The 14695-nt window shown below is 44.7% G+C and overlaps 1 protein-coding gene across 3 annotated transcripts in view; it reads right to left on the bottom strand.

The window, feature by feature from the left end:
* TTC29 (tetratricopeptide repeat domain 29) overlaps nt 1-14443 on the bottom strand; it is a 217945-nt gene extending 203502 nt beyond the window's left edge. For all 3 annotated transcript variants that reach the window (XM_054030168.1, XM_054030170.1, XM_054030169.1), the window contains exons 1-2: nt 14410-14443; nt 10401-10498 (exon numbers count right to left, since the gene is read on the bottom strand). In XM_054030168.1, the coding sequence (XP_053886143.1) occupies nt 10401-10492 (92 nt within the window). In that variant the 5' untranslated portion in view covers nt 10493-10498; nt 14410-14443. The remainder of the gene's footprint in view (nt 1-10400; nt 10499-14409) is intronic.
* Nucleotides 14444-14695: the final 252 nt, after the last annotated feature.

Here is a 14695-nt window from a genome sequence, read left to right as displayed (position 1 = left end):
TATGAATGCCAGAAAAAGGCCACAAAAATAATTTATATTTACATAATAAACTGTGTTTACAAAACATACCACCCTGAAGTAATAGAGTTGCCAGGTATCCAGTTTTCAACCAGAACGCCCGGTTGAAACGGCACCCTGACAGCTCCAACCAGGCCGTTAAAAGTGTGGTTGGCAGTTCTGTGGGTCTAAGGAAAGTTAGTCCCTACCTGCCCTGGCACCGCACTGCACCCTGGAAGTGGCCAGCAGGTCTGGCTCCTATGCAAAGAGAGGACGGGGCTCCACGCACTGTCCTCGCCCCACACTCCCATTGGCCAGGAACTGGGGCCAATGGGAGCTGGGGGGGAATGGTGCCTGCGGGAGAGAGCAGCACTCGGAGCCTCCTGGCCCCCCTGCCTAGGAGCCGGACCTGCTGGCCACTTCCGGGGTGCAGCGCGATGCCAGAACAGACAGGGAGCCTGCCTTAGTCCCACTGACCGGGAACCACCTGCGGTAAGTTCGTGCCCCAACCCCTGCCCCAGCCCTGAACCCCTTCAAACCTGGAACCTGCTCCTGCACTCCAAACCCCTCATCCCCAGCCCGAACCCAGAGCCCACACCCCCAGCCCAGAGCCTGTACCCCCTCTAACGCCCCCTTTCTCCACCCTTTCTCCACCCGCAGCCCCCTCCCACATCCTGAATCCCTTGGCCCCATCACCCAGCCTGGAGCCCCCTCCTGTACCCCAACCCCCTCATCCTAGCTGCACCCCGGAGCTCGCACTCCCAACTGGAGCCCGCACCCCAACCCTCTGCCCCAGCCAGGAGCCCCACCACCAACGCACCCTGAACCCCTCATTTCTGGCCCCACCCTGGAGCCTGCACCCCTAATTACAGCCCTTACTCCCTCCCATACTCCAACTCCCTGCCCCAGCCCAGTGAAAGTGAGTGAGGGTGTGGGAGAGCAATCCACCAAGGGAGGGGGAATGTACTGAGCAGGGGCGTGGCCTTGGGAAAGGGGCAGGGCAGGGGTGGGACCTCAGGGAAAGGCAGGGCTAGGGTGTTCAGTTTTGTGCGATAGAAAGTTGGCAACCCTATAAAGTAGGAAACAAAAACAAAAAAAAATGAAAATTTGCTGCCATATACAGGCCACTTAAATTCAACTCATACTTAACTATTGCTGCCTTAACTGCACATAAAGTACATTAGCCTGGTAGTACGCTATCTCATTCCTCAATTGCACCTAAGAAAGGCCCTACCCCATAGAACATGCTATTGATTACATTAAAATACATACCTTAGAAAGAAAACAATTTATCATAATTATCAAACTATAATCTAAATTACCACCCAAATCAAAGTCTGCAGACTACACCTAAGGCCTTGTCTACACTACGAGAGTAGTTCGATTTTACTTAAATCGAATTTTTGGAATCGATATTGCAAAGTCGAACGTGTGTGTCCACACTAAGGACAGTAATTCGACTTTGTGAGTCCACACTAACGGGGAAAGCGTCGACATTGGAAGCTGTGCACTGTGGGCAGCTATCCCACAGTTCCCGGAGTCCCCGCTGCCCATTGGAATTCTGGGTGGAGCCGCAAATGCCTTCTGGGTAAAAAAAATGTGTCCAGGGTGCTTTTGGGTAACTGTCGTCATCCGTCCATCACTCCCGCCCTCCCTCCCTGAAAGCGCCGGCGGGAAATCAGTTCGCGCACTTTTCTAGTCAGTGACAGCGCGGACGCCACAGCACTGCGAGCATGGAGCACACTGCAACCATCGCTGCAGTTGTGGCCGCTCTCAACGCCTCGCAGCTTATCATACACCTTTCCCTGAGGCAGATGCAGATAAGTCAGGCGAGGAGGCTACGTCACCGCGGTGATGGCCTGAAGTCTGAGAGTAGCACAGACCTCTCAGAAAGCAGGGGACCCAGCGCCGAGGACATCACGGTCGCAATGGGTCATGTTGATGCCGTGGAACGGCGATTCTGGGCACGGGAAACAAGCACTGAGTGGTGGGACCGCATAGTGCTGCAGGTCTGGGATGAATCCCAGTGGCTGCGAAACTTTCGCATGCGGAAGGGAACTTTCCTGGAACTTTGTGAGTTGCTGTCCCCTGCCCTGAAGCGCAATGACACCCGGATGCGAGTAGCCCTGACTGTCCAGAAGCGAGTGGCCATAGCCCTCTGGAAGCTTGCAACGCCAGACAGCTACCGGTCAGTCGCGAACCAGTTTGGGGTGGGCAAATCTACTGTGGGGGTTGTTGTGATGCAAGTAGCCAAGGCAATCGTTGATGTACTGCTGCCAAAGGTAGTGACCCTGGGAAACGTGGAGGCGATCATAGATGGCTTCGCAGCGATGGGATTCCCAAACTGCGGTGGGGCCATAGATGGAACTCACATCCCTATCCTGGCACCGGACCACCAGGCCAGCCAGTACATTAACAGAAAGGGCTACTTTTCCATGGTGCTGCAAGCACTGGTGGACCACAGGGGACGTTTTACCAACATCTACGTCGGATGGCCGGGCAAGGTTCATGACGCTCGTGTTTTCAGGAACTCTGGTCTGTTTAGACGGCTGCAGCAAGGTATTTACTTCCCGGACCACAAAATAACTGTTGGGGATGTGGAGATGCCTATAGTCATCCTCGGGGACCCAGCCTACCCGCTAATGCCCTGGCTCATGAAGCCCTATACTGGCGCCCTGGACAGTGAAAAAGAACTCTTCAACTACCGGCTGAGCAAGTGCAGAATGGTGGTGGAGTGTGCTTTTGGCCGTCTCAAGGGGAGATGGAGAAGCTTGCTGACTCGCTGTGATCTCAGCTAAACCAATATCCCCATTGTTATAGCAGCTTGCTGTGTGCTCCACAATCTCTGTGAGAGCAAGGGGGAGACCTTTATGGCGGGGTGGGAGGTTGAGGAAAATAGCCTGGCTTCTGATTACGCACAGCCAGACAGCCGGGCGATTAGAAGAGACCAGCGGGACGCGCTGTGCATCCGGGAGGCTTTGAAAGCTAGGTTCCTGAGTGAGCAGGGTAACCTGTGACTGTAAAGTTTGTGTACAGAGAAGCCGAACCTGCCCCCGTTTCTTTACCCAGTTAATGTTGACTATCCTCTCCAGTTACATACCCCCTTCTCCCCCCCTTCCAACACACGTTTCGAAATAAAATCAGTTCTACTTTGTTAATGAACACCGTTTTCTTTACTACTGTTTTCGCGGGAATTTTTTAAAACTGGGACGCGGATTGTGGTGCGGAGCGGGTGTAGTGTAGTGACGCAAAGAAAGCTTCTAAACTCAAGGATTGACAGGCTCCGCTGTGGTGGGCTGTGTTCTTTCAACGGAGCCTGTCACCCCTCCTGATCGGGACTGTGTGTATGGGGGGGCTATGTGACTTTGTGGCAGGGGGAGGACGGTTACAGATCTCCTGCTGTGTGGCTCTGTGATCCTGCATAAGGACCGCCGCTTAAGATCTGTAACTGCCCTCCCCCGCCACAAAGTCACAGAGCAACCCACCCCCCACTACAGAACATGAAAACCACCTCCCAGACTGACCAGGGCAACTAGTCACTGCACTGTGTATGTGCCCTGCTGCTGTACTTGCCCCCGCCTATGTACCCTGCCAAAGGTGACTGTCCTGTCCAATTACCATCCCCCTTTCCCCCCCTCCTCCAAAAGAACATGATGGAAACATTAGTTAACAGAAACATATTTTTTATTATCAACTACACATGGAACTGGGAGGTGAAACTTGGACGGGGGCTTGTGTCAGGCGGGAAGGAAAGAACTTGTCAAATTTTGGGGAATGAGAGCCTTCTGCTACTAGAGCTCTCTGCAGGGGTGGAGTGAGAGTTGGCGTGGACTCTGCCGCCTCTCCTTCTGTGCACTTTGGGTGAGGGGGGTATGGGACTTGGTGGCGGGGGAGGGCGGTTAGAGATGGACTGCAGTGGGGCTCTGTCCTCCTGCAGAACATCCACAAGGCGCCGGAGCGTGTCCGTTTGCTCCCTCAGTAGTCCAAGCAGGGTTTGAGTCGCCTGCTGGTCTTCCTGCCGCCACCTCTCCTCCCGATCCATGTTTGCTTGCTGCATTTGGGACAAGTTCTCCCACTACTGGGTCTGCTGTGCTGCCTGGGCTCGGGAGCAGGCCATAAGCTCTGAGAACATGTCCTCCCGTGTCCTCTTCTTCCTATGCCTAATCCTCGCTAGCCTCTGGGAGTGTGATGCCAGGCTAGGTTGTGAGACAGTCGCAGATGGGGCTGTGGGAATGGGAAAAAGGGAGTGAATTCCTCAGAAAGATAAATGTAGTTGTGAACAAAGAACATAGTCTTTCTCTGTGAACAAGACCATGCACAGCACCTATCACATGCGCACTCAGCACAAGGTCGAATTCTCGGCCTTCGCATTCAGTGCCTGGGGTCTTGCACAGCACATTTGAGAACCGTGTCAGGACAACGGAATTTCTGTTGCAGGCAGACATGGTAAGCCGTAGACTCGTGGCAGCTTAAAACTTTAATATTAGCAATGGCCTCATTTCACATTGAAATCAATGTCGGTCCCTGCTGCCAGCAATCCGGCAAGCAGGAACTCTGCTCCTGTCCCACACCCTCGCGGCTGTCCCCGGGAACGATCCCTTTCGGCTGCCCCTCTCCCGCCTCCACCGCGTGGCTGCAAACCAGCGGTTACAGTTCTGTAAAGGAACGGTAAAGCAGTCCCAACACTAACATTCCCCTACCTCATTCAAAGCAGGTCACCATGAGCGACATCACCCTCATGAGGATCTCTGACAGCGAGAAAGAGAGAATGCTCCGGGAAAGCCTCCAAAGACCAGGGCCGTATGCCGCCCTGCTGTGCAGAGCAATGATTCCCGAGTACTTGCTTGTCTCGTGGCGCGGCAACGTGTCGTACTACGGAGGACCCAATAAGGCCGCTCTCCCCAGGAACCTAATGCAACGGATTTCCAATTACCTCCAGGAGAGCTTCCTTGAGATGTCACAGGAGGATTTCTGCTCCATCCCCGGACATATAGACCGCATTTTACTCTAGCTGCTGTAGCAGTGACTAAACAGTAGAGCGGCTTGGGCAGGACAATCATGCAAAACTGGACATTGCTAGATTTTTTTTTCAATAGTTGCACTGCCCATGACTGAACCGTTCAGCGCCTAGGGCAAACTAATCATGAGAAACCCATTTTTTTAATTGTTAATATTCCTGTTCTGTTAAAAATAAATGTTTAGATGTTTACAACACTTACTGGCTGATCCTTCCCCAGATTCTGTGTCCGGGGTAACGGCTGGGGACGGTTGGTAGGGGATCTCTGTAAGGGTGATGAAGAGATCCTGGCTGTCGGGGAAACCAGCGTTGTGAGTGCTGTCGACTGCCTCGTCCACCTCTTCTCCTTCCTCATCTTCCCCGTCCGCTAACATGTCCGAGGATCCGGCTGTGGACAATATCCCATCCTCAGAGTCCACGGTCACTGGTGGGGTAGTGGTGGCGGCCGCACCTAGGATGGAATGCAGTGCCTCGTAGAAACGGGATGTCTGGGGATGGGATCCGGAGCATCCGTTTGCCTCTTTGGTCTTCTGGTAGCCTTGTCTCAGCTCCTTGATTTTCACGCGGCACTGCGTTGCATCCCGGCTGTATCCTCTCTCTGACATGTCTTTAGAGATCTTCTCGTAGATCTTTGCATTCCGTTTCTTGGAGCGCAGCTCGGAAAGCACGGACTCATCACCCCACACAGCGATGAGATCCAAGACTTCCCGATCAGTCCATGCTGGGGCCCTCTTTCTATTCTGAGATTGCACGGCCATCACTGCTGGAGAGCTCTGCATCATTGCCAGTGCTGCTGAGCTCGCCACAATGTCCAGACAGGAAATGAGATTCAAACTGGCCAGACAGGAAAAGGAATTCAAATTCAAATTTTCCCGGGGCTTTTCCTGTGTGGCTGTTCAGAGCATCCGAGCTCGTACTGCTGTCCAGAGCGTCAACAGAGTGGTGCACTGTGGGATAGCTCCCGGAGCTATTAGCGTCGATTTCCATCCACACCTAGCCTAATTCGACATGGCCATGTCGAATTTAGCGCTACTCCCCTCGTCGGGGAGGAGTACAGAAGTCGAATTAAAGAGACCTCTATATCGAACTAAATACCTTCGCGGTGTGGACGGGTGCAGGGTTAATTCGATGTAACGGCACTAACTTCGACATAAACGCCTAGTGTAGACCACTAGTCTAAATCAATGAAGGTATTATGGACCATTAGGACAATACAAATAGTGTGCAATAATGTAAAAGATGTATTACACGATACTATATGTTTGGCTAAGAATGTAGACAAAATATATATATGTATTCAAGAAATAGTATATGACTATGTAATTAAAAACAAAAACTCTTTGGCTAGACACCACCAAAATGCCCTGAAACTATGCACCGTAGGAGGTCTGCAAAAGGAACCATCCTGCTCCTGGGGACATTCCAAATACAAAGAAAAGGCACAAAATATCTAGAGGTGGCAATATTCAAGCACCACAATTATCTAACCAACATTTAATTTAAATCACCATTTAAATATAATATCCAGTAAGATGGATGGAAAGTCTGTTGTCTCACCTCTGCTTCTTGGGAATCTATTTTTTTTTTTTAATACTACACTCTATCGACAGCAACGATGAATCACAAAGCTTAAAGTGGCACTTGTCATGTAGTCCAGGTTTAAAATTATTCTACTCTGATGGGGGAATGTGCTCCAGAGTTAAAAAAAAAAAATTAAGCATAGCCAAGAATTGAACCAACACACACCTCACAAATCAGCTACTGTTTACAAAAGATCTACAATGTTTTGTGGTGTATTAAAAGGCCTGCCAAGGCAGATATCCATCATAAAGAATTCAAGCTACTGGAAAAAAATAAACACTTCTCTCAGACCTTGCTGACACCATCAATGATGTTTGTGCACAAACAAGAAAGAAAAGACAGAATAACCATAATAGCTTATTCACCATAAAAATACAAGAGTCAATTCAATTACTACCAAATAGGAAAAAGTTAAAGCTCCAACCAGGGTTTTCTAAACAATCAGAATTGAAAGCAACAAAAAATATTAATGTGAAAATTATCTGGCCATGTCTTATAAGTCTGTTTCAAGGTGTCATGTGCACTTATTTAGAATTTTCATTTTGTCATAATTGAGAGATGGGATGGAGGTGAAACTGGGTAAGAATCACTATCCCAGAGGTCAGCAACGTTCGGCATGTGGCTCGCCAGGGTAAGCACCCTGGCAGGCCGGGCCAGTTTTATTTACCTGTTGACGCGGCAGGTTTGGCCGATCGCGGCCCCCACTGGCCACGGTTCGCCGTCCCGGGCCAATGGGGACGGCGAGAAGCGGCGCGACCGAGCGATGTGCTGGCCGCGGCTTCTTGCCGCCCCCATTGGCCCGGGACGGCGAACCGCAGCCAGTGGGGGCCATGATCGACCGAACCTGCCGCGTCAGCAGGTAAATAAAACTGGCCCGGCCCGCCAGGGTGCTTACCCTGGCGAGCCGCGTGCCGAACGTTGCCGACCCCTGCACTATACTTTTTCTTCCAGAAGTTGTCACTTGTTTCACCAATCAGCTTCAGCCATGTGCCATGACTCTCCACATTTCATAAATAGATTACGTAAAGATCTTCTTTCCCTTTAAGTTGATTTCTATTTAATTTTAAATTGATTTCTTATTTTAAAAAAATCAATTTTGTCATCTTCTTACTGATGACCAGTCCATACTTGCTAGCATTTTGAAGCAGCTATTTTACAATTGTTTGCCTCCTCAGTTTATAGAGCAAAATTATCCAATTTCTTTTACTGAAAACATTCTTTATACATACAACAAAGATAAAGAATCAGCCTTGTAACATTTACACAAAACAGAACCATGCAAAGATAAAGAGCGATAAATACACTTTAAATCTTATCTTATTCCCACTTCAAAAACTGGTAATTTAGAGTCAGTTTCTCAACATTTTGTATCAATGCAGACAAAATATCAAAGAAATCAATAGTTATAGTAAACATTAACACTCCCAGGATTTATCACTCAATCATAATACTCAAACATGCTAACAGATTCCTTAAATCCATAACAAATTCCCTTTAATTTCCAAAATAAAATCACCACATACCCATATCCAGTTCTTCAGAAAAATCACACAAAGGCTTGTAAAACCAACCATGGACTGTTTTGATAGTTAATAGTAACAGAATTTATTCAAAGGTTGTCTATTGGTAAGCTACATTAAACAAAGTCAGAGTTACTGGCCACGTTAGTATGATTTTGAAGGACCTTTGTTGGAAAGACATAGAGGGAGCAGATATATGCCAAGGGAGCATGGGCATAGCGAAAGGTGGAATGTTCAAGGGAAAGTGGCAAGACAGGACTTGCTCAGGGAAGCCTGGGCTACACAGAGTAAATGATCCAGACCCATTTCTCTGTTCCAGCTCCAGCAAGACGTGAACTGGGCTGGATTGCACTGAAAGGCTGCCTCAGTGCACGGCCAGAGGCTCAGAAGGCAGTTCTAAAGTGAACTACTGAAGTACTTAAACATTTCACCCACCCCTCTGCCTGTTTCAGATCTGGATGAAGCTGGATAACATAAGATTGTTGGAGGGTTTGAGACAGGTAAAGAAGCTGGCTGCCTGAGGTGCAAGGGAGCATGGCTGGAACCAGAGAGCAAAGGTTTCAATGGGGATACAGGGAGGAAGGAGAAATAATTGAGCGTGAGGCTTCAGGAACAGAAGGCAATGGAGGCATCCAACTGATCTGCTATGGAGTCCCAATGCTAGTGGCCATAGCAGGTATGCTCCTGTGTGTCTCAGACTGTGGTGACATCTTTTGAAGCTTGCACAGAGACAATTCCAAAGCTGCTGCTATCATTAGACTGGAGAGGGGCTGCTATTGTTAGGACTAAAATAACCAGAGGGGGTTGCTATTCCTACCTTCTGGCACAGAGGGAACTGGGAGTTTGCCTCCCTCAGAAGGAATTCTAAGGGGGACAAACCATCAGAGCAAAGGGATCTATGTGTTGATATGGGGCCCACATCAAAATTACTCTGCCAACAAGGGTACCTACTACCCCAACAGAGGATTCTGTGTATGGGGAGTTCCACTGCCACCATCCCAACAGAGTACTCTACTAGGGTGTGGCAATAGCAAGGAGCCCTGTGCTAGTTTGGCAAGAGGCTGCTTCCATCCATCCTTCCCCCCACACCTATCCCATATAGAATTCTCTGTTTGTTTAGAGGATGTTGACAAGGACTGTCCCATACAAAGAGATCTCTGCTAAACCAGACAGGAGTCCTGCCACTGCTGGTCTTCAGGCCAGCTGGAGCCTCTCTGCTCTTCAGCTCACTACATTCTGTTCTCAGTCTCTAAATGCTGCAGTCTGGTCCAGGAGGAAGAAAAACCTCAGCCTTGATGCATCTCTCAATGCAGAGAGCTCTCTTTTTAGGACTAAAATAAATTGATTTGTGGAAGGTTAAGTAGGGCTGCTTATCATTAATTTACTGTGACCCAATATTAACTGATTTATTTGGAGTGGGGAGCAGCATTAATTGGGATCTCAGTACTCAACCAGTGGGAGACTAGGGTCTTCAAACCTAAGCAGTTGCAGGAAAGCAACTAACTAATGGCAGACCAGGTAGCTGGAGACATGACTTGATAGGGAGTTTGATTTGAGGCACTGGTGTATTTCAGCCTGGTGAATAGGTTTAGTCCTTGAACTATCAAGTCTTGGGTAATTTTTTCATGACAATTTATATACATTATATTTTGAGAGATATAGGGATGCTTCCTTCCCATGCAAAGTCAAAATGATAAAGTCTTCTTTTTTTAATCCAAAAGATTACATTTTCAAAGAGGCAAATAAAGATTTAGCAATGAAATACCTACTTAGAGGAAAGAAATCTTGAAAATTTAGGAGAAAGTGTATACCATGAATAGAGCTCTTTTGAAATCTATCATAATGCCAAAGATAAATGGTGGTACTAATCTCTCCTGCCTTTACATACTTCACTGATTGTTCGAAAGCTTTTCTTCATTCTTTAAGCAGCATCTTGAAATTTCATTGAACTTAACAATTTTACCGAAACTGCAGGCAACCTTGTGGATTAGATGATGCCAATTCAAATATGGACATTTTCAATACATTATATTTTAGATGACAAGAAGATCATTTGGATTTTATTGTTCTGTCTTAAAAAGACAAGTGAGTTTGCGCTTCCTATTGCCTTGTATTCATTATGTGCATATAACTTTGCTAAAAGATGATTTTCTTGTCTTAAACTTTTGCTTTTTAAAATATCCCTACTACTCAAACCATAATTTGTCTTCTCTTTAACATATCTGATTGAAGATATTTACAACAAAAGTGTTAGTCTTCCAAAAGTCAATAAGAGACACACATACCTTGCAAGTTTTATTGAAGGGCAAACCATCTGCTCTACGAGGCTGGGATATCTCTTTGGACACTGTATCAGCACTGGAGGCAAAGTACTCATTCTGAACTAAAAAAAATAATATATACATAAAATTTAAAATAATAGTGTCTTTCCTGTGACCCATGATTAATGATCCCTTACCTTTCTCCAGTCTTTCCCCGTTTACTGTTTTTCCCCTTTTGTTACATAATATGTAAAATTAAAGGTCCCTATGCTGCAAAAATTTACGCATGTGATTAATGTGCATATGTCTTTGCAGGATTGGATCCTTGTAGTTACTGGATTGGAACATAATGTCCGGGACTGATTCTGATCTCATTTGTAACTGCATTGCGGTACTACTGATTTAGATGGGTTTAACTGAGATCAGAATCAGGCTTTTTTAAGGGTCTATGGGATCTCAAATGTCAATAATATCTTATTAAATAGATAAGTAAAATACAGAAATGATAAAACATGCAATGTATAATAATGATGCAACAGCAGGTATTGTATTATCCTACAAAATAAGTAATAATAGAAACAACCACTTAACTTTATAACTATAAGTAATGCTATATGAACACAGGCTTTTACTTATGGAGAACAAAACCAAAAAGTCCCCATAGCTACATAGAGCAGTCTACTTTGTCTTTTTGAAGTACATAAATGTTAACAGGACTTTTTTGTCACATAGAGCTACTGTGTTCTTTCCTCTCAAGTACTCAACGTACACTTCCCACCATTAAAGCTTCAGCTGCCAGTTCCTTCAATTTGCACATCTGTGATCTGAAGACGTTAGCAGCAGGAGCACCCTTACTTTTAAATTTGGTTTAATGTAGGTATTGCAAGATCTGCTGGCAGGCCCCAAGAGACAAAATTTTAATGGGGATGGGAAACAGGATTTTAAAGGGGGAAAGAAAGTTAGCTATTTGTTACATTTATTGAATGGAAATTTACTTTGTGTTACTTGTCAGGAGTAGTTGATAGATAACCAATCAATCAAAAGGTAGCACAACCTATTTAAATTAGCCTTTCTGAAAAGGCAAAATAAATTTCATTGCTGCTATAGTGAGCAATAGCACACAAAAATATTGTGCTAAAGTTTCTAAAAAGCATATTTGTTCCTCATCACTTAGAATGGCATATCAATAAGGTAATGGAGAGTAAGGAAAGAGATACAGTAGGGCACTACATTAAGGAGGCTGGGGGGGTTAATAGGGATTGAATATTGTTGATAACATTTACAACTGTATTTCACAGCCCAAGTGAAAGCTAGACATTATACAAACAACCAGATTGACAGTATACGGTGACACTTTTCATCTAAACATCTCAAACCACATGTCACTAAAAAACAGCAATAAAAGTAAGAGCATATAGTAATTGATCTCAGTTAAGGATTATACTTCTTAAAAATTCTAGATTTGTATTTGTGTCTGTGATTAAAGAAGTTTTTCTGTGAAAACGAGTTCCGTTTGGCAGTGGTCTATAATGAGAGATGGCCAGTCACTGATTAGCCTTCCTGTCACTGTAACAAAAATATCAATGACCTGAGATGGAAAAAGACTTCAGAACAAATCCTTCTATAAGTCTCATCTCTTACTGTACATCTAATAATTATCTGCAATTGTATTTTACAGCCCAAGTTAGCTTCATGACAAGATGCAAGATATATTTTAGTTTAGTGTTTAATTTTTGTTTTTCATTTATTTTGGTTTTTGTCTTCATAAGTATATGGAATTTTTGGTGATTTATTTTATTTCCAAAATTTAAGAACAAACTTTACATATAAATTATAAGTACACAAAAAAAGGAAGGTTTTGGTAATACATTTCAGTGTAGCAATTTATGAGAATATTCCCTTAAACTCATTTTGATGTTCATGTAAATGAGTGATAATCTCTCTACATTTTACTTATTCTGCATGGGTCAAATTGTACTGCACTTACTAATAGCAATCAGACTACCCACAAGATAAGGTGACATTCTGTGAAAGTGAGGGTAGCATAATTCGACTTTAAATAGGGGCCAGATCTATCTCCCACTGAAGTCAATGGGAGTCTTTCCTCTGGTTTCAATGAGGAACAGACTGGACGCTAAGGGCCTGATCCAAAACCCACCAAAGTTAATAGAAAGGCTTCTATTGATTTTCATGGGCTTTGAAGAAGACCAGAAGGCTCTGATTCAGCACATCACTTAAGCATGAAGTACATATTAAAATTAAGCAAGTAATTCAGGGGACATTAAATGAAATTAAAGGGTGGGAAATTCAAAGCCAATATAAGGAAATACTTTTTCACACAACATGTGATTAAACTGTGAAGCTCTCTGACTCAGGAAATTGCTGAAGCCATAATTTAATTTAACAAGATTCAAAGAGGGATTGGATAGTTATACGGACATGAAAATACCCATAGCTATCATTGTGATGTTGTATAAAAAGGAAGGTCACCATTTATATCATTGTTGTTACAACTGTTATACAATTGCAATAGCTCTTGTAAAAAGTATGACTTGTAAGGTATCAATGGAAAATTTGCAATCTGTTGAACAATGTTTTCCTGTGTATGCTGTGTGTTTTATCAATTGTGTAGGACGTTATGAATCTTTGCTATGTGTTTGGGTAACACCGACAAGATAGATTTCTATCCAGACCAGCCAGACATGGTTAAGGAGAATCAACTCTTCTAATAGGCCTCTCTCGAGGATGCCACAAAGAACATATGGACAATGGAGGCCCACTGACTCATCAGGGCGTATAGAACATGTGATGTTTGCGATAGTAACTTTTCATGCACGTGGACTGCGGGGTATAAATTGGAGAGTGTGACATCATTCCCTTGCCTCTTTCCTGCTCCACATCTCTGGATTATGATTTCTAACAATGAAGAGCTTTGAACAATGACCTGAGGACCCCAATATCTGGGGAGAACCAGAGAGATTTTTGCAAACTGGCAGATTTAAAATCACTGCTATTATCCTGATCTACAAACTCTGCAATCAACTGTAATGCATATGATTCATTTTAACCTCTTAATAACTCTCTTCTTTTTTATATATTAATAAACCTTTAGTTTTGTAGTAACTAAAGGATTCGCTACTGGCATGGGTTTTGGGGAAGAGCTGAAATATATTTGACCTGGGTGTGTGTCTGGTTCTTTAGAACTGGAAGAACCTAATATAATTTAACATAGAAGTCTGGTTTGGTACATGAGAGGCTAGAGAGCCTGAAAGAGGGCTGTCTTTGGCTTCATTATAACTAGTATAGTATTTTAGAAGCAAACATTTGTTACTGGCTTGGTGAAATTTTATGATAGAATAGACCACCAGTCTGGGGTACATGCCCTCTTTTATGGCAGTCTGACCTGAAACTGGTGCTCTTAGCTGTGTCCCATACTAGGCAGCATGACAATCATAACTAACTACAACAAACATTTTGGAAGGGATATTAAACCTTGTGCTTCAGGGCTTAAGCCAATCTCTATTAGATACCATGATGAGAGCTATGTGTGTTGGGGAGGGGGACAGATTATCCCACATTGCCTAGTATGGGGTTCTTATTCCCTCCTCTAAAGCATCTAGTGCTGGCCATTGTAAGAGACAGAATACCGGACTAGGCAGACCTTGGGTCTGATCCATAGAGCTCTGTGAGGATCTAAAATTTGTATCTGCATCCAATCCGTGATCCACACACATGGTCAGTGGATATCTGCAGATTTCCAGCGCTCTAGATATAAAATTTGGATCGTTATCCATCCAAGATCTGCAAACATGGTCTGTGGATAGTCACTGCATCCGCAGATGCAGATATCCATAGATATAAAGCGGATGTCTGCAGATTTGCAGGGCTCTACTGATCCAGTATGGCAATTCCTGTGTTCCTATGATTAAGCACTTTGCTGCCACAATAGGCATTCTAGAAATCAATAAAGTCAACGTTACAGGGCTTTGGACTGGAAAGTGGTAGAGAATAGAGAATATAACTGAACACTTACTGTATAGAAGGCACTTGTTCACTCCTAAGATCGCTAAAAATAAGAAAAACAAATGTATAGACTCTACAAAGTCCACTGAAGTTATTAAATTTATTTACTCTATATAATGGCTAACTTACAGAATGTTTCATAATACCACTTTGTTTCATCTACCTCCCTTCTAATGCAGTTCCAAATCCCCACACCATTAAAACAATCAGAATTTGCAGTAATGGGGATCAAGACATTTAGTTGCCCTCAAACAGAGTACTGACTTTAAGCTCTTGGAGCAGAGGCCATGTCACTT

This window comes from Malaclemys terrapin, chromosome 5 (genome assembly GCF_027887155.1).
Source record: "Malaclemys terrapin pileata isolate rMalTer1 chromosome 5, rMalTer1.hap1, whole genome shotgun sequence".
Classification (NCBI taxonomy): domain Eukaryota; kingdom Metazoa; phylum Chordata; order Testudines; family Emydidae; genus Malaclemys; species Malaclemys terrapin.
Note: the sequence above shows the minus strand (reverse complement) of the source record. Positions and strands in the feature narration are given on the sequence as shown.